Source organism: Nerophis lumbriciformis, linkage group LG06 (assembly GCF_033978685.3).
Source record: "Nerophis lumbriciformis linkage group LG06, RoL_Nlum_v2.1, whole genome shotgun sequence".
NCBI classification, from domain to species: Eukaryota; Metazoa; Chordata; class Actinopteri; order Syngnathiformes; family Syngnathidae; genus Nerophis; species Nerophis lumbriciformis.
Genome location: NC_084553.2, coordinates 27140498 through 27161909, shown reverse-complemented (window position 1 = coordinate 27161909; position 21412 = coordinate 27140498). Strand labels below are relative to the sequence as shown.

General features: G+C 40.8%; 1 protein-coding gene across 5 annotated transcripts in view; it reads left to right on the top strand.

Moving 5' to 3' along the window:
* tead1b (TEA domain family member 1b) overlaps positions 1-21412 on the top strand; it is a 129121-nt gene that overhangs the window by 83994 nt on the left and 23715 nt on the right. For all 5 annotated transcript variants that reach the window (XM_061964003.1, XM_061964004.1, XM_061964002.1 and 2 more), the window contains 6 exons: positions 4668-4679; positions 5549-5680; positions 5957-6003; positions 6110-6171; positions 6789-6913; positions 20228-20401. In XM_061964003.1, the coding sequence (XP_061819987.1) occupies positions 4668-4679; positions 5549-5680; positions 5957-6003; positions 6110-6171; positions 6789-6913; positions 20228-20401 (552 nt within the window). The remainder of the gene's footprint in view (positions 1-4667; positions 4680-5548; positions 5681-5956; positions 6004-6109; positions 6172-6788; positions 6914-20227; positions 20402-21412) is intronic.

The window sequence follows — 21412 nt, the reverse complement described above, 5'->3', positions numbered from 1 at the left end:
TTGGGAAAGGGCATGTTCACCACTGTGTTACATGGCCTTTCCTTTTAACAACACTCAGTAAACGTTTGGGAACTGAGGAGACACATTTTTTAAGCTTCTCATCCTTGCTTGATGTACTGTTGTTCAACAGTCCGGGATCTCCGTTGTGGTATTTTAGGCTTCATAATGCGCTACACATTTTCAATGGGAGACATGTCTGGACTACAGGCAGGCCAGTCTAGTACCCGCACTCTTTTACTATGAAGCCACGTTGATGTAACACATGGCTTGGCATTGTCTTGCTGAAATAAGCAGGGGCGTCCATGGTAACGTTGCTTGGATGGCAACATATGTTTCTCCAAAACCTGTATGTACCTTTCAGCATTAATGGCGCCTTCACAGATGTGTAAGTTGCCCATGTCTTGGGCACTAATACACCCCCATACCATCACAGATGCTGGCTTTTCAACTTTGCGCCTATAACAATCCGGATGGTTCTTTTCCTCTTTGGTCCGGAGGACACGACGTCCACAGTTTCCAAAAACAATTTGAAATGAGGACTCGTCAGACCAAAGAACACTTTTCCACTTTGTATCAGTCCATCTTAGATGAGCTCAGGCCCAGCGAAGCCGACGGCGTTTCTGGGTGTTGTTGATAAACGGTTTTCGCCTTGCATAGGAGAGTTTTAACTTGCACTTACAGATGTAGCGTCAACTGTAGTTACTGACAGTGGGTTTATGAAGTGTTCCTGAGCCCATGTGGTGATATCCTTTACACACTGATGTCGCTTGTTGATGCAGTACAGCCTGAGGGATCGAAGGTCACGGGCTTAGCTGCTTACGTGCAGTGATTTCTCCAGATTCTCTGAACCCTTTGATGATATTACGGACCGTAGATGGTGAAATCCCTAAATGCCTTGCAATAGCTGGTTGAGAAAGGTTTTTCTTAAACTGTCCAACAATTTGTTCACGCATTTGTTGACAAAGTGGTGACCCTTGCCCCATCCTTGTTTGTGAATGACTGAGCATTTCATGGAATCTACTTTTATACCCAATCATGGCACCCACCTGTTCCCAATTTGCCTGTTCACCTGTGGGATGTTCCAAATAAGTGTTTGATGAGCATTCCTCAACTTTATCAGTATTTATTGCCACCTTTCCCGACTTCTTTGTCACGTGTTGCTGGCATCAAATTCTAAAGTTTATTTTGTTCAGTTTATTTGCAAAAAAAAATTGTTTATCAGTTTGAACATCAAATATGTTGTCTTTGTAGCATATTCAACTGAATATGGGTTGAAAATGATTCGCAAATCATTGTATTCTGTTTATATTTACATCTAACACAATTTCCCAACTCATATGGAAACAGGGTTTGTATGATACAGTCCAGGACCAAACATGTGGACAATGCTAAAGATGTGGCTGATATTTCCTTACCAAACCAAATAGACCCAGTGTATTGGCGCTAATGAAGTGTGTTAAAGTGGGGTAGAATGCTGGCATTGGCTGAGGGCTCTAGCGCTGAGAAAGTTGGTCACTGAAAGAGCATGACAGAGCAAGGGATCTAAAAAAAAATAAGCAAATTAAAATATAACAATTTCTCCTCTGACAGTGGAAGAGCCAAATTGCTTCGTAATTCAAAATGGCTGTGAAGCCGGCCGAAATCTGCTTTCTTGTCCTGTTGACATCTCTTTATCAACAATGCTCTCCCAGTGCTGTGGCTTAAGTTAAAGTTAAAGTACCAATGATTGTCACACACACACACTAGGTGTGGTGAAATGTGTCCTCTGCATTTGATCCAACCCCTTGTTCACCCCATGGGAGGTGAGGGGAGCAGTGAGCAGCAGCGGTGGCTGCACCCGGGAATAATCAACTTGCAGTTGCTTTCTTCCTTTTAGTCTACCAAGGATCCATAGATGTTTGGTTATTGGTGACCAGATATCTGAGACATTGGTGGAAACAAAAAATCTCTAGGACACTAATGATGCAGGGCATATGAAAATGGAAATCTCAATATGAAAGAAGAGTTTAATAAATGAAATTAAACATTATTAAGTTTCCCCCCTTTGGTAGTACAACTACTAGTTTTGACTTTCACACTTTTTTAACTCTTAGTATTCTATATCCAATAATGACACCCCATTAATTTGTGGTGTGTTTGTCAATTTGTCTATGTGGAGAGTGAGACAGCCACATGAATGCCTGCTCTTTCAGAGGCACAGGCAGCTCTGTGAGGAAAAACAGACGGCTTTTGTATGAGTCCCTGTCTTTTTTCATTTAAAGCAAATTAGACTCCAGTGGCAAATAGATGTGCAAGTGTGCCCTTCCTTTTTTGTGTGGCAAGGGGAATGGGGGAGGTCATCAATGGAAACCTGCTGTTTCTACTCATGCCTGTGGCATTTCAGTAAAAATAGCCAGTATTTTGTTATGTGCATGGCCATAATCCCAAATTAAATATATTTACAAGACTGGCACCCAATAAAGCATATACTTCCACCAAGGGTTAAATGTTTGCCAAAACCAATAAATGAATAGCTATCTAGGAATTTACTGGTAATAGCTAAAAGGGATATTGATAGTTTTTCCAGATTCTGAATTCCCTTTGGATCCAAACATTGCAATCTGCCCTAACAAGATATGCTCAGTAATATTTTCATATTTCATTTGAATATACATCCAGATTTGCCCAATCGGATTGATACATTATCCATCAATCTGTCCATAATCAGGATACAACTTTACATTATAGTATATTGATGAAACACATTTTATTAATAATAATTAAGAAATTACTTTTTAATGTGTGGAAAATAACTGGATTTAAGGAAAACAACCCAAATAAAGACCTATCTGCACAAAATACAATCTAAATTGTAGCCCAGAAGGGGACTAAACAAACATTAGATGCTCAAACAATTGAGACTACAAAGGAATTTTACGGCCCCACTGAAATGAAAAAATAAAAATAATACTATGGGAATAAAGTCATAAAATAAAATAATGAAATTTCCATATTGGCAAACTAAAGTTGCAGTACGGCAAGCATTAACAAATGCCTGCTGGGTTAAATGTGTGTGTCTATTCCTGAGAAAAAATACGACACACACTGAAATCACCTCTTTTGCTGACATTGTTCAATGTTTAACATTCTCACCAGGGCTGTAAAGTGATTAATTTTATCAATCAGATTAGTCACTCTCTAAACCTGTATCATGGTTAATCACGGGTTATTATTTGCTGGCATAAATACAATTTGCTGAAGAAAATACCTCACTATTTGGGTACAAATGTAATTTAGTAGATCAGAATGTCATACAGGAACATTTTTTAAATGATTTACTGCTCAAAACTTGGTGAAATAAGTATAGTAAAAAATTAAGTGCACATTTTGAAAGTCTTTGTAGTTTGCAATACTCTTGCAAACAAGGTACAGTTACTAATCCAAAATGTAGTAAACACTCAAACAACTTAACATAGTGCACATTTACTCCTCTTTAGTTCAAACATTTGTTGAAACAAACAGGTTTGTTTACCTTTTTCAGATGACAATGCTGATCTCTTTTTTTGGTACAACGTACCCCAGCTCGTTGTGATTACTTACAGATGTCCAACATTTACCAAGAAGCAAAATACATTCACATTCAGCCCTTATTTGCATCTTTATGCTCTTGTTTATGTAGTACAGTTGCTTTATCCTTGCTGTAATTGTGCCACTTCGAGGTACGACAGATCAGCTGTGGTGATGATATGAATGACATCTTCTGCAGGCCTTGGTCTTCACAGATGTTAGATGTCCTGCATGGGGTGGCTGTCTGTTTGACAAAAGCATATGTTTAACTTAGCTGTGGTACTTTTGTTGACAACATTGAAGCAGTAATTGTTGCCAGCATAGCGTTCTCCTCTGCTTGTTGTGAATGTAGCTAGCATTCATGCTAGCATGTAGCTATTGGCGTAGCAGCAGTAGCAGCCGTCACTGCTCGATGAGGACGATGACTGCGGCTTGCTTTCACCTCAGAGTCTCCAAGACGCAAAAAAGTCTCCAATATCCCCGGAAAGAGTTATTAGACTTGTCGCTAGTAGCTGTTTAAAAAGAAGTCACCAAGAAGATTGACAACACTGTCGGCGCCATCCTCGAGTACGTGTTTTTCTTTAAGATTGTATTTTAAACTTGATGTGCGCCAATGATAAAAACGTTTGTCGCTGCAATACCAACAAGTTACCTTAGTTTTATCCAAAGTTCTGTTTTGAAGCGAAATTGGCCGCCTCTCATCCTGGGTTAAGCATCAACCTGGAAGTGATTAATCATCATTCATATTTGATAACGCGGTAATTATTTTGTATTCATTACATCCGTTAACGCGTTAAGGTTGACAGCCCTAATTTTAACATAACACAATTTTAATGATACAACATGAATCATTTATTTCTACAGTAGGATGCTGAATAGATTCCGAGTGTACAATTTTTTGTGGCAAAAATATAGTTTTTTTCCTGCAGTATAAGTTAGTTCCCTATATTTTTTTCAGAGTTCTATCTTTTTAAGACTCCTTGAAGTAAAACATTCCCCATGGGGGAGATAACTAATGTATTAAGAGCTGTAACACTCAGGGTATTTTACAGTTTAAAAATCTCTTCACAGTTTACTGTACAAAATGTACAATTTAACCTTGTTTGTTTGCTTGCATTTAGGTCACAAGTATGGTGAGTATTGACCTTCCATCTGATTTTCTACTTTTTCCCCAGTATTGCTTTCACATTGCCAGTTTTGCACTTGTGCTTCTTCCATAGTGACACAATAGTTGTTGCAAAAGTAATTTTCCAATGTGTGTGCACATGTGTGTACGCATGTGTGTGCGTGTGTGTGTGCGTGTGTGTGTGCGTGTGTGTGAGTGCGTGCGTGTGCGTACATGCGCGTGTGTTGTCCTGCTGTTATCGCAATATATGTGTGTCCGCCAGCATCTTTTGCCAGCATGCTTATCCTTAGCTTCTACCATTAGTGTTTCTGCCGTTTCACCAATCCTGTTAAGTTTGCTGAGGTGTGCGCAATACTTTGTATGCAGAATTTACAGTTTAGGAGTTTAACTTTAAATAATTTCTCAATGCACATTTCAATAAAGCCACGTCCACACTACATATACACTGCTTCAGGCTGTCATTGAGATTGAGTGCTCCGGTATGCACATCAACACTGCAATTTCAATTACATCATGTCTGGGATTTACAGATTCTCACCTAAGTGGAATTTGCGTCCTTCAATTTTACTCAACAGATTATGTGCAATGTTTAGAATGTTTTTGACATGCAGATTTTTACAGCCTTCATAGAAGTGCTGCTGCCGAATGAGTTTTTCAACAAGTCAACAAGCACTCTTAAAAAATAGCACCTTGAAAAGCCGCACTGTTGCATCTTTTATTAACCTGCTTTCTGTTGTGAGCGTGGCCACTAGTGCTTTTAATGTGTTTATTGGATTCTAGTTGTTGCTTCCTATGCACTATCCCCCCCCCCCACCCCCCCTCCCCCCCCCACCCATTCAGTGCGAGTCCTAAGCCTTTTTGTGACTGCTGTTAAAGGACCAAGCCGTGAAGGACAAAGCTCTCCAGAGCATGGCCTCCATGTCGTCAGCTCAGATCGTCTCTGCCACAGCTATTCACAACAAGCTAGGCCTGCCAGGCATCCCTCATCCAGCCTTCCCTGGAGCAGGGGTAAGGGCTTTGCACCCCGGCACCCTGCTATTGATCCGTCCTGTTCAGCTTTACACAAGGCACCCGTGGGGCCCTCACCAGGGCCAAATCACATTACACACTGGGCTTTGCTCAACTGCCCCCATCAGATAAGCACATGATCAGAAGGAGTGGTTGTGGAGATAACCGCTTTCCCAAAATACAAAGCCAATTTCATCGGGCTACAAATGTGTCTCACAATTGGCTGGTCTTGTTGTCTATTAATATCTTATTCACGATTATATCTTAATTCTTTAGATATGGCAGGGGATGATATCAACAAGTCAGCCAGGATCCTCACACGAGTAAGTGCTACTTTCACTAAATGCTAAGTTAAAAGAAAGTCTATGGTAATAGTTATTATTAGAAGTTCTGAACATGTTTTGATAGGTTTGCTATTCTCTCTTGCAGCATCAAACCTTTCACCCAGCAATCCTATCCCATGCCGCCTGCAGTCACAAACGCTATTTCAAGTGAGGACTAACTAACAAAACACACTTCAATAAATAGATGGTCACTCATGACATCAAGGTCAATCGTGCATTTACTCCGGGGCTAGGTGCCCATAGTATAAGGGATTTTAGTTTTTTTAATTTGAAACAACTCATCTTAGCTCAGCAACTAAGATGTCGTACGGAAAATCTGTCTGCTCAAGTCACAATTCTATTTGGAATTATTTGTTTTTTAATAGCACTAGAAAATTATGTTTACATCAATTCTGATACATTATAGCACATTGTATTCCATGATACATTAGTTAATGAAATAATCTTTACACTGTTTACTATTTATCGCACTACAATTTTAATGCATGACAACAATTATGAAGATGTCAAGTGTTTTGATTCCCCAAACATGCTTGTAAAAAAATATATATAATGACAAATGTCCCTTGAATATTGAGTTATTACTTATCTTAAAATAATCACATACTTTAGTAATAAAAAAAAGTATTTATTGACAAATAGCTTTTGCATATATTACATAAATCCTTATTCTATTAAAGTGAAGTACAATTAATTTAATATTTTTATATATCGTATCTCAGCATTTTAAAATTGTCAACTCCATGGTTGTGGTTGACTTGCAGGCTATCAGCCCACGGAAACTCCCGCTCCGACAGCACCGGCATGGCAGGGTCGCTCTGTCGGTACCACTAAACTGCGACTGGTAGAGTTTGCTGCATTCCTGGAGCAAAAGAGAGACCCAGACTCGGTAAGATGAGCGCTGATTGATTAGAAAGTATTAAGTATCTGACATTGTGTTCACTCCCTATTCTTTATACAGTATAACACTGTCCCTTTCTTTGTAAATATACAGTACTGTGACTTATTTCCAGGAAGTCAGCAGAGGTGACTAAAACATGATAAGAGGAATAAGGAGACATTGCGTGAAAATAATACACTGTTGCACTTATAACGGGAAAACAAGACAACTTGAAATATCTTTTGACACACAAAAACGTGCGCACCGTTTATTCCATCAAAGATGAGACTGAATGACTGCTTACATCAAAGAGACTCAAAAAGGCGGTCACAACAAACCCCCACCTTTGGGTAAATCTGAAGGTCACTTAAAAGGGCCCCCCCAAATTACTCACTCTTAACTGCATACTGTATATGAATGCTAAACAAGAACAACCTTGTTATGTGCACAAGAAAACAATGACAGTGAATAATGACGACAAAGTCAAGTAAACAGATGTGGTGAATTATGTCCTTAAAGCAACCGCTACACACGTGCCCCCAGAATTCACCATCACAAAATAACTAAACAGTCAATGAACAGGGGGACGGACGGGCCGACCAGACCGGGTGCGCCGGACTGGTACTAACGCCGTGGAGTCTGTAGGGGGGACCGGCAGGGTATCTGCACTGTCGAAGGTCCCGGGGGCCTGCGTAGAAGGATGCAAAACATTATCATAGGGCGCAGGTAGAGCAGGCGGCCGACCCTGGCGTGGGGGTACTGCCGTGGTAACCGGCTGACTAAGATCCAAGTGTGCCTCTTTAAGCCGGTCCACAGTGATTCTTTCAGACCGACCCCCGATATCCAATAGGAAAATGCTTGTCTCCGCCCTCCAGTACACAAAATGGCCCATCGTAAGGAGGTTGAAGGGGGCCGCAGTGGGCGTCGTTGCGAACAAAAACAAATGCCGCTCTTCGTAAAGAAACGGGAACATGAGATGGCGTAAGGCCGTGTTGGGAAGTGGGGATGGGGGAAAAAACCCATCGAGGAGAGCAGCTCGCTGCTCACCGGCGGACTAAGGTGCAGTAGTGCTAGGAATAAAGTCACCTGGCCCTCGCAAAGGCTGGCCATACACCAACTCTGCCGGGAAAGACTGCAGGTCTTCCTTGGGGGAAGTCCAAAGCCCCAGCATCACCCAAGGGAGTTTGTCTACCCAAGCGCTGTCTTTTAGGGACGCCCTGAGCGCTGCCTTCATGGATCGGTGAAACCGCTCACACATACCATTGGCCTGTGGGTGATACGCCGTTGTGTGGTGGAGTTTCACTCCCAAACTCTCCGCCACAGCAGCCCAGAGCTCAGAAGTGAACTTGGAGCCCCAGTCGGATTATATGCCTGACGGGGTACGGAAACGGGCAACCCACATCCCAATGAACGCGCGGAGGTGGCTGACGTCAGAGGTACTGCCTCCGGCCAGAGCGTGGTCCTGTCGACCATCGTGAGGAGGTATGTGCAGCTGCGTGAAGATGGGAGAGGCCCGACCAGGTCCACATTGACATGGTCAAAACGGCGCTCCGGAACCGTAAACAGTGCCAGTAGAGCCCGTGTGTGGTAGTGCACTTTTGAGCGCTGGCATGCCACGCATGTGGCAGGCCAGTCCCTAACGTCTTTTTTCAGTCCACGGCAGACAAATTTTGCAGCTACCAGCCACTGGGAAGGTTTCCTCCCAGGGTGGGAAAGGCCGTGGATCGAGTCGAACACCCGCTACCTCCAAATGGCAGGCACAAGGGGCAGTGGCCGACCCGTAGCGACGTCACAAAGGAGCGTAACCCCTGTGTCCTCCAATGGAACCTCAGACAACCGTAAATGCGGACAGGCCTGCCATTGTCCGCTTCCATGGGGGAGCCATGGGACTCAGACAGCATGTCCAACCTTGATGCTGGCAGGACGCTCCTCTGCTCGTTCGTGTCACACAGGAAACGTCGTCCAGAGAGGGTGGTGGAGTACTGATGCTGCCAGTACTGCCAGTACTGCCGACGCTCATGGCCACTGCTGAGTGCCGACCCTGGCGTTTCCCGGCGGCGGTCCACTGAAACTGCACGGGGAACGGCATCGCCTGGTTTTGGTCCCGAACCTTGCATAGAAATCCGGTTGGCGCCTGGGGGGGCACAGCAGCAGCAGCAGTGAGAGTGGAAGAATCTGCCATTGATCTTTCTGCCCGTGCCGGAAAGAATGTCGTCACATAGGTCGGTTGGGTGGCTAAAAAGAACTTGGCTGCTTCAGCAGCAAGTTCGCGGCAGTCCAAGATGGCCGTGTTGGCTAAAGCAGCCCGCACCTGAGAAGGCAGGAGTTTCAGGAAAAGCTGCACGAAGAGGAATCCAGGCCTGTGCTCACCTAAGAGGTCTAGCATTTTGTCCATTAGTTTAGAGGGCTTGCAATCGCCAAGCCCCTGCAACGAAAAAAGACGGCTAACTTTCTGCGTCGGAAAGTTCGAATGTCTTTAAGAGGTGAGCCTTCAACGTAATATACTTTTTCCTCTCCGGTGGATGCGTGAGGACGCTAACCACTCTGGTCGCTGTAGGAAGGAAACAACATAATACAACTTTGGGTCGTCCTCGGTGATACCACGCAGGGCGAACTGTGCCTCGGCCTGGGCAAACCATGCAGTCGCGGAAGATTCCCAGGACTCAGGCAGCTTCAGAGAAACCGCATTTGCTGTCATGGTCGATAATATTCACTGAATTCGTTCAGTGAAGGGTCACCAGTGTTGCGCTTGTAACGCGAAAACAAGACAACTTGAAGTATCTTTTGACACACGAAAACATGTGCGCCGTTTATTCCAACAAAGACGAGACTGAATGACTGCTTACATCAAAGAGACTCAAAAAGGCGGTCACAACAAACCCCCACCTTTGGGTAAATCTACTGACGGTCACTTAAAAGGGCCGCACCGAATTACTCACTCTTAACTGCATACTGTATATGAATGCTAAACAAGAACAACTTTGTTATGTGCACAATAGAACAATGACAGTGAATAATGACGACAAAGTCAAGTAAACAGGTGTGGTGAATAATGTCCTTAAAGCAACCGCTACAACACGCTTTTAAATGAATCATCTGCATGCCCAAACATTTTTAATGCACTTATCTAACACACACTTTTAATTTCCTTCGGATATAGATTTCATTTATACTGTGCATTTTTCTTTTGGTACCACCCTACAGCCCTTTGTTTAATATTATATTGAGATTCCATGATTTGGTGCATTTGCAAACAACAAAAATTGTGCAAAAAGGAAACTATAACCTGCTACAATGTGCAACAATTCATCTCAACAAAAGTGGAGAATTATAACCTTAGGGAACATTTTTACTTAAAGGGGACCTGTTATGCAAAACCGACTTTTCTTACATATAGGGCTCGAAAGTGACGTGGAAACACAATGCATTGTAGTTCTTGCTCGCCTCTGAACAGTGTATTAAGACTCTGTCCTAAAGTAGTTGTGTTCTTTTCTTTAGCAAGTTGAAAAAATTGCACAAACATGCGACATAATTACCTGCCACAATGGTTGTCATGATCGTTTCAGGGGAAAAAAATGATTTGGTGAGCTTCATCTCATTTCCAGCATAGAAGCAAAGCCAAATAAATTAGGTTAGTGAGCTAATAAAGAGAAGATAAATAGCCTGTATAGCAGCTGTGATACGATCAAACATGTTCACATTTTCACATGAGTAAGTTTGAATCAAAGCATGATTTATTCTGGTGCACACGCATTTAGTAGGCTGTTAGCGTTAGCTGCTAACTTAAGCTAGCTGCGAGTTACGAACAACATACATTATTTGGAAAAAAAGCAACACCCATATTCATAGATCAATAACTGAGAAGACTTTTAAAAAATCTCACATTAAGCCACAGTGTATTTCAGACTTGAAATATATTTAGTTTGAAATGGTTTTTTCCAGGAGACACCACACAGTGAAAAGTCCTGTTGACTTACTATGAAAGGACGACAGTCTTGTCTGTCTGATGTAAAATTCAGAGGTTTTGCACACACCCAAAGTTGGTTTGTCCATGAGGCTTTACCGACTTTGCATTCTGAAATGTTTGGCCTGTATCAAAACTGACTCCGTTGACGACTGAGATACAGGACACGTTCGGCAGCTTTCTCAAATCTTGTTTTTTGGGCGTGCTCATATGGATCAATTCCACCAATTGTACTTATTTTTTAAGATGGCAAGACTTTGGAACAGGGTCCAGTTTGTTTCAGTACAGCCCTGAGATTTTTTTCTTTCATACGATTCATTTTAATCCAGTTTGTTGCTCATTCTCACAACACCGTTGGTTGAGTACAGCCATGATAGCTTTGTCCAGCAACAATGGCTACACAGCCCCCACAAAGCATTGTGAAATCACGTGCCATTTCGAGCCTTATTGGTACCTGTTTTTGTGTATTCAGGATCTGCATAAATCCCCCAAAATTGAAATCAAACCATGGAGGCTTGGTGGAGATATTTATAAAACAATCTTGCCTTCCTTCATACTTCCTCCAAACGAGCGGTTTGGAATTTGCCCAATTTGTTCAGAATTTTTATATCTCCATATATGGTACAGATTTTCCCTGAAGAGCTTTTCGCGACTCCTACGCTGTAGTCAATAAGCTCTTTCTTAGAGGCACGTAAAAGGACTCCCCACAAAATGGCGCATTCTGAAGAGTCAGTCAGAAATTGGCTTTTATATTTATGCAAAATGTTAACCAAAGAACATTTATCAAATGTTTTTTAGACCTCAAGAAGATATTTCAAATGTAGAAAAACAGAATATTATTGTAATTTTTTTCTCTTCAGAATGCGCCGTTTTATGGGTGGTCTTATACCTAAGTCCTCCTCCAGGCCAAACTCCCTTCACTGCGTTTCCACCCCACCATCCAAGTTGTAGTTTTTAGCATTTCCATATGGAGTTTACTAAGTCATAAGTATACGCTTCTTTTTATTGAAAATGGTAATAAAGGTGGTTTTTAGCATGCATGTGCATGTATAATCCTGCCCCACAACAAGAACATAGAGGAAAAATAAGGAACTTATTGACTGCAACTTTTGGACTACAACTGAATAAAAATGGCAGACTCATTCAAAGCTCCTCGGGTAAACCTTTTCTATGTATGGAGATATCCGCTGATGTAACTAAGGCAAAATACGTAAATAAAGTTTCAAATTCCAAACGAGTCATTTGGAGCAAGTTTACAAGAAGGCAAGATTATTTTATAAATATCTCAGCCATGCCTCCATGGTTCGATTTCAAATTCACATTGTCACTTCGTGTCAATGGTAGATGACGCAAATAAAAAGGCTCAACTTTTGCTACCGGGGTTTTTGATACATTTGAAGACTTTTGACCACTGATGTGTGATACAGCCACAGGAGAGTTACCTGGCATCTTCGAACTGATTTTGGTCCGGTGAGAGGCTTTGTTTCCTTTTAATAAGGCAAGTTGAAAGAGCCGTTAGCCTCAAATTAACAGCCCCCACCACTGTTGCCCAGCAACCAGAAACTACAGCGTGAGTTTTAAGCTGTTTTAAAATGCTTCCGACGACACAGTGATATAAATTGACAGGCTGACACCTCAAGTTGATCTCTGAATGGCGGAAGGTACTAAATTGTTTAAATAAACATGTTAAAAGTGCTGCAAATTGCTAAAGAAGCAACTGCCGTTAGCGAGTTGATATTAGAGTTACTGACGTCTGCGATCTGCTGCGATGTCAAAATCTAATAGAAAATCTCAGATCCTTAAACCTTTGGTGTCATCTGAATCGAATGATTTTCTGGACACAGGACATGAAGGGAAGCAAGACTTGATGCTAAACAAAATAGTCGATGACATAGAAAGAGGAAGATTAAAACACAAAGCAAACCTGGAAAGAGTAATAAGAGAACTTAAAGAAGACCAGAGAAAAGCAACAACAGAACACAAAGAAGATCTAAGAAGTCTGCAGGAAAATATAGAAAGTCTGCAAACTCAGAATCACAATATAAGGAAGAACTTTCAGGAAATTCGTCAAGAAATGAGGATTCTTCAAGAGGAAGTTATTGCAGTGAAACAAGACAACAACATGCTCAGTAATATCATAGATGAAATGGTATAGGATAAACAAATGAATGATATCATCGTTACAGGGCACCAAATTAAACCAAGATCCTATGCGAAAGCTGAGAATAATAAAGGAGAACCATATGAAATGGATGTTGCCTCAGCAGAACAGCAAGTGGTCAACTTTCCGCAATCAAAGGAAATGGAAATCGACATTAATACCATAAAAACATGCATCCCACTGAATGGAAGAAACAACAACACTATTCCGGTCATCTTTGTAAAACTTGTTAACAGAAAATCTAAAATGGCACTGCTGAAACAGGGAAAGAAGCTGAAGGGAACAAATGTGTAAATGAATGAGCATCTCACAAAACTTAATGCTGAAATCGCCAAGAAAGCACGTGACTTGAGAAAGCAGGGAGAAATTCAGGGAACTTGGAGTGCCTACTGTAAAACCTACATCAAGCTGAATGGAGGTCCAGAAGCCAGAGTACTTGTTGTTCATGACATCAAGGACCTGGACAAATATTAAAAGTTGACACTGCTTCCACAACGACGATGATAATGGAATCTGACGGAAAACAACCACCTAAATTCAACACCAACACGACTATGTTCCAAGGGACCATTAAACAAAAAGACCTAGATTCAGGAGCGCATCCACCTACAATTATAAAGATTATTGAAACAACATCAAAGATTGTTGAACAAGAAATTATGGAACTGAAAAACTTCTGCAACAAAGACCATAATAAATACGATTTGTACAGTGATATAGATTCAGATACAAATGTTTTCTCCCACATCAGTAATAATTGTTGTTATTACTAAAATAATGTTATTGGGTAACAGTAGAAGGGAAAGTCAAACCCAAATACAAATAGACAGAATAGAAATTGAAAGAGTAAATTAAACCAAATTCTAGGTATAATGATTGATGATAAATGAACTGGAAATCTCATATAAAAATATACAAACCCCGTTTCCATATGAGTTGGGAAATTGTGTGAGATGTAAATATAAACGGAATACAATGATTTGCAAATCATTTTCAACCCATATTCAGTTGAATATGCTACAAAGACCACATATTTGATGTTCAAACTGATAAACTCTTTTTTTTTTTTGCAAATAATCATTAACTTTAGAATTTGATGCCAGCAACACGTGACAAAGAAGTTGGGAAAGGTGGCAATAAATACTGATAAAGTTGAGGAATGCTCATCAAACACTTATTTGGAACATCCCACAGGTGAACAGGCAAATTGGGAACAAGTGGGTGCCATGATTGGGTATAAAAGTAGATTCCATGAAATGCTCAGTCATTCACAAACAAGGATGGGGCGAGGGTCACCACTTTGTCAACAAATGCATGAGCAAATTGTTGAACAGTTTAAGAAAAACCTTTCTCAACCAGCTATTGCAAGGAATTTAGGGATTTCACCATCTACGGTTCGTAATATCATCAAAGGGTTCAGAGAATCTGGAGAAATCACTGCACGTAAGCAGCTAAGCCCGTGACCTTCGATCCCTCAGGCTGTACTGCATCAACAAGTGACATCAGTGTGTAAAGGATATCACCACATGGGCTCAGGAACACTTCAGAAACCCACCGTCAATAACTACAGTTGGTTGCTACATCTGTAAATGCAAGTTAAAACTCTCCTATGCAAGGCGAAAACCGTTTATCAACAACACCCAGAAACGCCGTTGGCTTCGCTGGGCCTGAGCTCATCTAAGATGGACTGATACAAAGTGGAAAAGTGTTCTGTGGTCTGACGAGTCCACATTTCAAATTGTTTTTAGAAACTGTGGACATCGTGTCTTCCGGACCAAAGAGGAAAAGAACCATCCGGATTGTTATAGGCGCAAAGTTGAAAAGCCAGCATCTATGATGGTATGGGGGTGTATTAGTGCCCAAGACATAGGTAACTTACACATCTGTGAAGGCGCCATTAATGCTGAAAGGTACATACAGCTTTTGGAGCAACATATGTTGCCATCCAAGCAACGTTACCATGGACGCCCCTGCTTATTTCAGCAAGACAATGCCAAGCCACGTGTTACATCAACGTGGCTTCATAGTAAAAGAGTGCGGGTACTAGACTGGCCTGCCTGTAGTCCAGACCTGTCTCCCATTGAAAATGTGTGGCGCATTATGAAGCCTAAAATACCACAACGGAGACCACGGACTGTTGAACAACTTAAGCTGTACATCAACGGACGGCGTGGCGAAGTTGGTAGAGTGGCCATGCCAGCCTTTCGGAGGGTTGCTGGTTACTGGGGTTCAATCCCCACCTTCTACCATCCTAGTCACATCTGTTGTGTCCTTGGGCAAGACACTTCACCCCTTGCTCCTGATGGCTGCTGGTTAGCGCCTTGCATGGCAGCTCCCGCCATCAGTGTGTGAATGTGTGTGTGAATGGGTGAATGTGGAAATACTGTCAAAGCGCTTTGAGTACCTTGAAGGTAGAAAAGCGCTATACAAGTATAACCCATTTATCATTATTTATTTATCAAGCAAGAATGGTAAAGAATTCCACCTGCGAAGCTTAAAAAATGTGTCTCCTCAGTTCCCAAATGTTTTCTGAGTGTTGTTAAAAGGAAAGGCAATGTAACACAGTGGTGAACGCACTCTTTCCCAACTACTTTGGCACGTGTTGCAGCCATGAAATTCTAAGTTAATTATTATTTGCAAAAAAAATAAAGTTTATGAGTTTGAACATTAAATATCTTGTCTTTGTAGTGCATTCAATTGAATATGGGTTAAAGTTAAGTTAAGTTAACTGTGTAAAAGGATTTGCAAATCTTTGTATTCCGTTTATATTTACATCTAACACAATTTCCCAACTCATATGGAAACGGGGTTTGTACAACTGAGTGGCAAGAAACACATCAATAATGAATAAAGCTAAGTATGTACTGGATCAAAAATCCCTCCATTTTCGCTACTGCTCGCTAGTGTTACCATATCTGAGTTATTGTGCAGAAATATGGGGAAATAACTACAAAAGTACACTTCATTCATTAACCGTGTTACAAAAAAGATCAGTTAGAATAATACATAATGTTGGATATAGAGAACATTCAAACCCTTAATTATTGAATCGAAAATACTGAAATTCCACGACACAGTGAATTTGCAAACAGCTACAACTATGCACAAAGTAAACTATAACCTGCTACCGAAGAACGTACAACAATTCTTCTCAACAAAAGAGAATAAATATTACCTTAGAGAAAAATGTAATTAAAAACATTTGTATGCACGTACGACACTTAATTAAATTGGAATTAAATTATGGAATGGATTAAGCAAAGAAATCAAACAATGTACTAATATACTATACAATTCAAGAAACTCTTCAAACTTTCAAATACAAATAAGAAGAACCATGATAAACATTCAGAATTTATTGATAATCTTATTTATCTCGCCATTTGAAATACAACTTTCTTCATTTTTAAATTTTTTTTTTTTAAATGTTTATGTTATTACTTATGGAGCATATTGTGAATAAATTGAGAACAGGAAGTGAACAAAAGTGTTAGCAAATGTTATGTAAAGGAAAAGGGGTAGGATTAAATAAACTGTACTTCTTCCTCCTCGGCTTCGCACATGTTGAAAAGAAAAACTGGAAATGGTGATGTATCATGCTGTATGCATGCATGTTCGAAATAAACTCAAACTCAAATTCTCGGGATTTATGGGAATCCTAAGTACACAATAACAGGTACCAATAGGTAAATAAAGTTGGTTTTGTGTAGTCGTACCCGTTTAAAACATTTGTATGGGAATGGGAATAGGCTTTTTTTTTTATTGTCATTGCACATTAAGAACAACGAAAATACGGGTGATCCGCCAGCAACAAACCCCATAAAAACAAGACATTTATGTTACGGTTAAAAATGTATATATAAACAAAAAGGTATAAAAAAAGGTACGTAGTAAACTGGCATATAAAAATGTATGTATACAGTGTAAACAGAGAAGTGCAAAATGTTACAACAACAGTACAGTGAGGTAGGTAATAAGCTGGTATATACTGTAAAGGTATCGATTGCAACTGGACTGTTTGGGTTGTCTTAGAAGGCCTTTCGCCGCTCATCCGAGGTTTCATCAGTTCGAAACATCTTCTAAGACAAACCAAACAGTCCCGTTGCGATTGATTGAATGCTCTGAGATGACAATGACCTGGATGAATTAGAACATTCATAAACAACCACTAAGCCGACGCATGGCACAGCATAGACAGGCAAACTCTTCAGGCCAAGACTCAGCTATCTACCTGCACCTCAGGGAGAAACATCACTCCTTTGAGAACAAAAATTTACAGATTCTGGACAGGGACGACGAATGGTAAGAAAGAGGAGTGAGGGAAGCCATCTATGGTATGTCTAGGTTGAAAAACTATCCCTGAACAGAGGAGGTGGTCTCCCACACACAACACTGTCCTTTCAACCATTCCTAAAATCTGCAATTTAGCCTTCAACAAATAACAGCAGTTAGAAACATTCTGGTCACATTTTAGTATGCCATTTGTTTACACCTAAATGGAATGCATACGCGGGGGATTACAACTATTTTGGACTAGTAGTAGTTGATCCAAAGCGAGCGTTCTGCCACACAATACCTAAATGCTAACTAGGGGAAATTACACCTCAACGACTGTCGTTGGCTTTGACAGTAGGATTGCCCGTTTGCATCAAAACAGTTGTTTTTCTCACTACCAAAGGGCAAAACCATCCTTGCCCAGGCACACCCTCCTGTTTTTTTGGAGTATAAACATCTGAGATACACATTTGCAAATAATTTTTCCACAATAATACTTCTATAAGGCGGCTCCTTCCGTTTGTGAATGTTGTCCCAAAAACACACACATGCACACATACATTAATCCTTACATATCCACAAACACCATTTTATATTCTCTTCCTAATACTGATAGGCTTGCTCACTAACTGTAGACCAGCGTTTCTCAAAGTGTGGGGTGCGCCCCACTGGTGGTGAATAGAGACATGACTGGTGAGGCGTGAGAAACGGGAGGAAATTTCACTTAAAAAATTTTTTTTTATTATTATATTCTTAGATTTTTTTTTTTACTATGCTTTCATTTTCTATACACACTGTAAATCACTTTGTGATTCTGTCTGTGAAATCCGCTATATAAATAGATGGAAATTACTTATTTTTACTGTAGGCTTTAAATTTCTCGGTAGGAGCGAAAGTTTGACAGACATAGCAACAGTAACTAATGGGGGCGGGGCTAAGCGGAACAAACTTTCGCGCGGATGGGTAGCAGGCTAATGTGTGAACCACAATTACAGAAATATATACATTTGTGACTCGCACCTCAAAGGTCGTCGAGCCAGCGCCTGCAGAGAAACAAAAATCTGACGGGCACACACTGTGTCATTCACCGGGAAGCACTCGCGTCAAGGCAGCTCAGTAATGTTGTGTCGTTCGCGAACGATTCGTTCGAACGAACAAATCTTTTGAGTAAACGTACTGAACCGAATCACTTCATGAACTGATTCGTTCCTTTCTCAGTTTAGTTGAGCTCCGCCGCGACCATGCCGGTATGAGTGGAACTGGCGCATTCTGTGATTCACTGAACCCTCGACGTCGGCGAACGACGCAGCCAGCTACTCATCATGGGGGCGGGGGGAGGGACTGAGCGAACGATTTGTTCACCGCGGAGTAATGACATGAATCACTCAGTGAACGACAGAATCAGGACTTGCGAACCTACTGACACAGAGAACTGACTGTGTCGCGGAGGAGGATGTCACATTGAGGCTCTCGTTCAGTCACTGTGCGCGTAGTTCATTGGGTGCTGGGGGCTTGTGTCGTTCGCGAACTGACACACACCGAGATCTGCCGCTGGGGAAGCTGTTCCTGACTGACTCATGATTCGCCGACCTGCACACAGAACTGCTGCTGCAGAAGTGATTCAGGTTCACGTACTGAACTGTGCTGACTGTGGCGCTGTGTCATTCACTCACTGCCTGGTGTACTGCATGCACAGAGCTGTGTAGGGACTCGCGTTCACCCTATTTGCTGCTTCTCCCGCGAATGTCTGCACTGTACTGTACTACGCACGCCCCCCCCCTCCCTTTTTTTTTTTGGGTGGGGGGGGGATTCGGTGAACACATTTTTTGAACGACTCAATTTAAGGAACTGATTCTAGTGATTCACTACAGCCAAAAGAACTGCCGATCCCATCACTACAGCTCAGCCCCGAACTCAATGAGGTTTTAACAGATGTTGTGAGCGCGGTAAATTTGATCAAAACACGACCACTGAAAGTGCGACTGTTCTCTGCACTGTGTGAGGAAATGGGAGCTGATCATACAGCCGTGCTGTTTCACAGTGAAGCAAGGTGGCTCTCCCGGGGCAAAGTGCTGTCACTTGCCCTGTCTTGCCAAATGCATAGCTCCTCCTTTTTTTTTTGCAAAGATTGCAAAGTGGCACTTTTATTTTATTTATTATTGAACTTGATGCAAGTTATTTGAATTATTATTGAACTTGATGCAAGTTATAACACTTTTATTTGATTTATTATTGAACTTGATGCAAGTTATAACACTTTTTTTGATTTATTATTGAACTTGATGCAAGTTATAACACTTTTGTTTTATTTATTATTGAACTTGATGCAAGTTATAACACTTTTTTGATTTATTATTGAACGTGATGCAAGTTATAACACTTTTTTTGATTTATTATTGAACTTCATGCAAGTTATTTGATTTATTATTGAACTTGATGCAAGTTATAACACTTTTATTTGATTTATTATTGAACTTGATGCAAGTTATAACACTTTTTTTGATTTATTATTGAACGTGATGCAAGTTATAACACTTTTTTTGATTTATTATTGAACTTGATGCAAATTATAACACTTTTGTTTTATTTATTATTGAACTTGATGGAAGTTGTTTTATTTATTATTGAACTTGATGCAAGTTATACCACAGCTGCAGAGTTATTTTATTTATTATTGAACTTGATGTTATTTTATGTTATTGAGTTTGAATGTTTACAACTTGATGTTACTTGATGTTCAATAAATTTGAAAATGTTAAAGCTTGGCATTAGCGTTCTGTTGGGGCGATGGGGGCAGGTGGGGCTTGGAAACTCCCCCTTGTCCAAAGTGGGGGATGACAAAAAAAGTTTGAGAACCACTGCTGTAGACTGTGATTTGTGACTGTAGAATATATACAGTGTATTTGTATTTGTTTGCTTTCAGTACAACAAGCACCTCTTTGTGCATATCGGGCAGACAAATCATTCCTACAGCGATGCCCTGCTGGAATCGGTGGACATTCGTCAGATTTATGACAAATTCCCAGAAAAGAAAGGCGGGCTGAAGGAGCTGTACGGAAAGGGCCCCCAAAACTCCTTCTTCCTTATAAAGTTCTGGGTGAGCAAGATTCTTCCAGTTCCGTATTATTGTTAGTGCTTTAACAAATCAAAATATTAATTTGACAATGTTATTTTGTTATTTGTTTTACTGCACTTATTCATACTTACCGTAACCAAGGTCGCTCATTTCTTAGGTTGCTGCAGTGCATTTCTACACCTGTAATGACATGTTGTCCATTTTTTTTCTGGCACCACCAATTAAAACCAAGCATTATTGTCTTCGTAAAGGGAGACATTTATTGTATAGGTTCTTAGTGTTTCTAATGTTGTGTTCTTTGTGTGTAAGTGGACTACATAGATGAGATTGCGCTCTTAATGTTTACAGAATGCACTCGTCTTTATTTGGACAGACATAGCAGGAGAGCTTTTGATCAAAGCACTCGCTAATTCAGTCCAATATCTCCAAACAATGGCGTGACCTGGTTGCACCGCATAATGGCTCTTTAAACATTGCACATATTCCCGCGATGATGCAAAATGCTAACTAGCGGCAGCCAACAAAGTCGAGACCGTGTACTTGGACCAAGTCCCCTCAAATTCCTTTTGAAGTGACCGGCCAATCTAAATTTCAAATGAAAGGCAGGATCTGCACAATAATGAATGTATAACTGCTCTGCTTAATGAAGGAGGAGAATGTTGGAGGAGGTCGTCTGCGTTTTTTGTGCATTAATTAACAGGATGTGTGGGGTGTAGATAGACGGCCCTCTTGGAGTACGGATGGTCAAGCTTATAAATCACTCTTTTAATGTTGCTTTATCCACTCTTTGCAATGTTTACAGATCGTTTACCTGTAAATATTGACAATATACTGTATTTCTTAATCTGAATGTGCGTTCATGTTGGGGACGGTCATAACAATAGATGTATTCGTTGTTAAAAATTCATTAATTTTAATATGGAATTTTGTTAAAACAGAGTGCACCATTTGGCTGTAACCAGCAAAGGCACTGTTGATACAGTCTCTTCTAGTTTGTAGACTACAGAAGAAATATATGATGTTAACCATGGG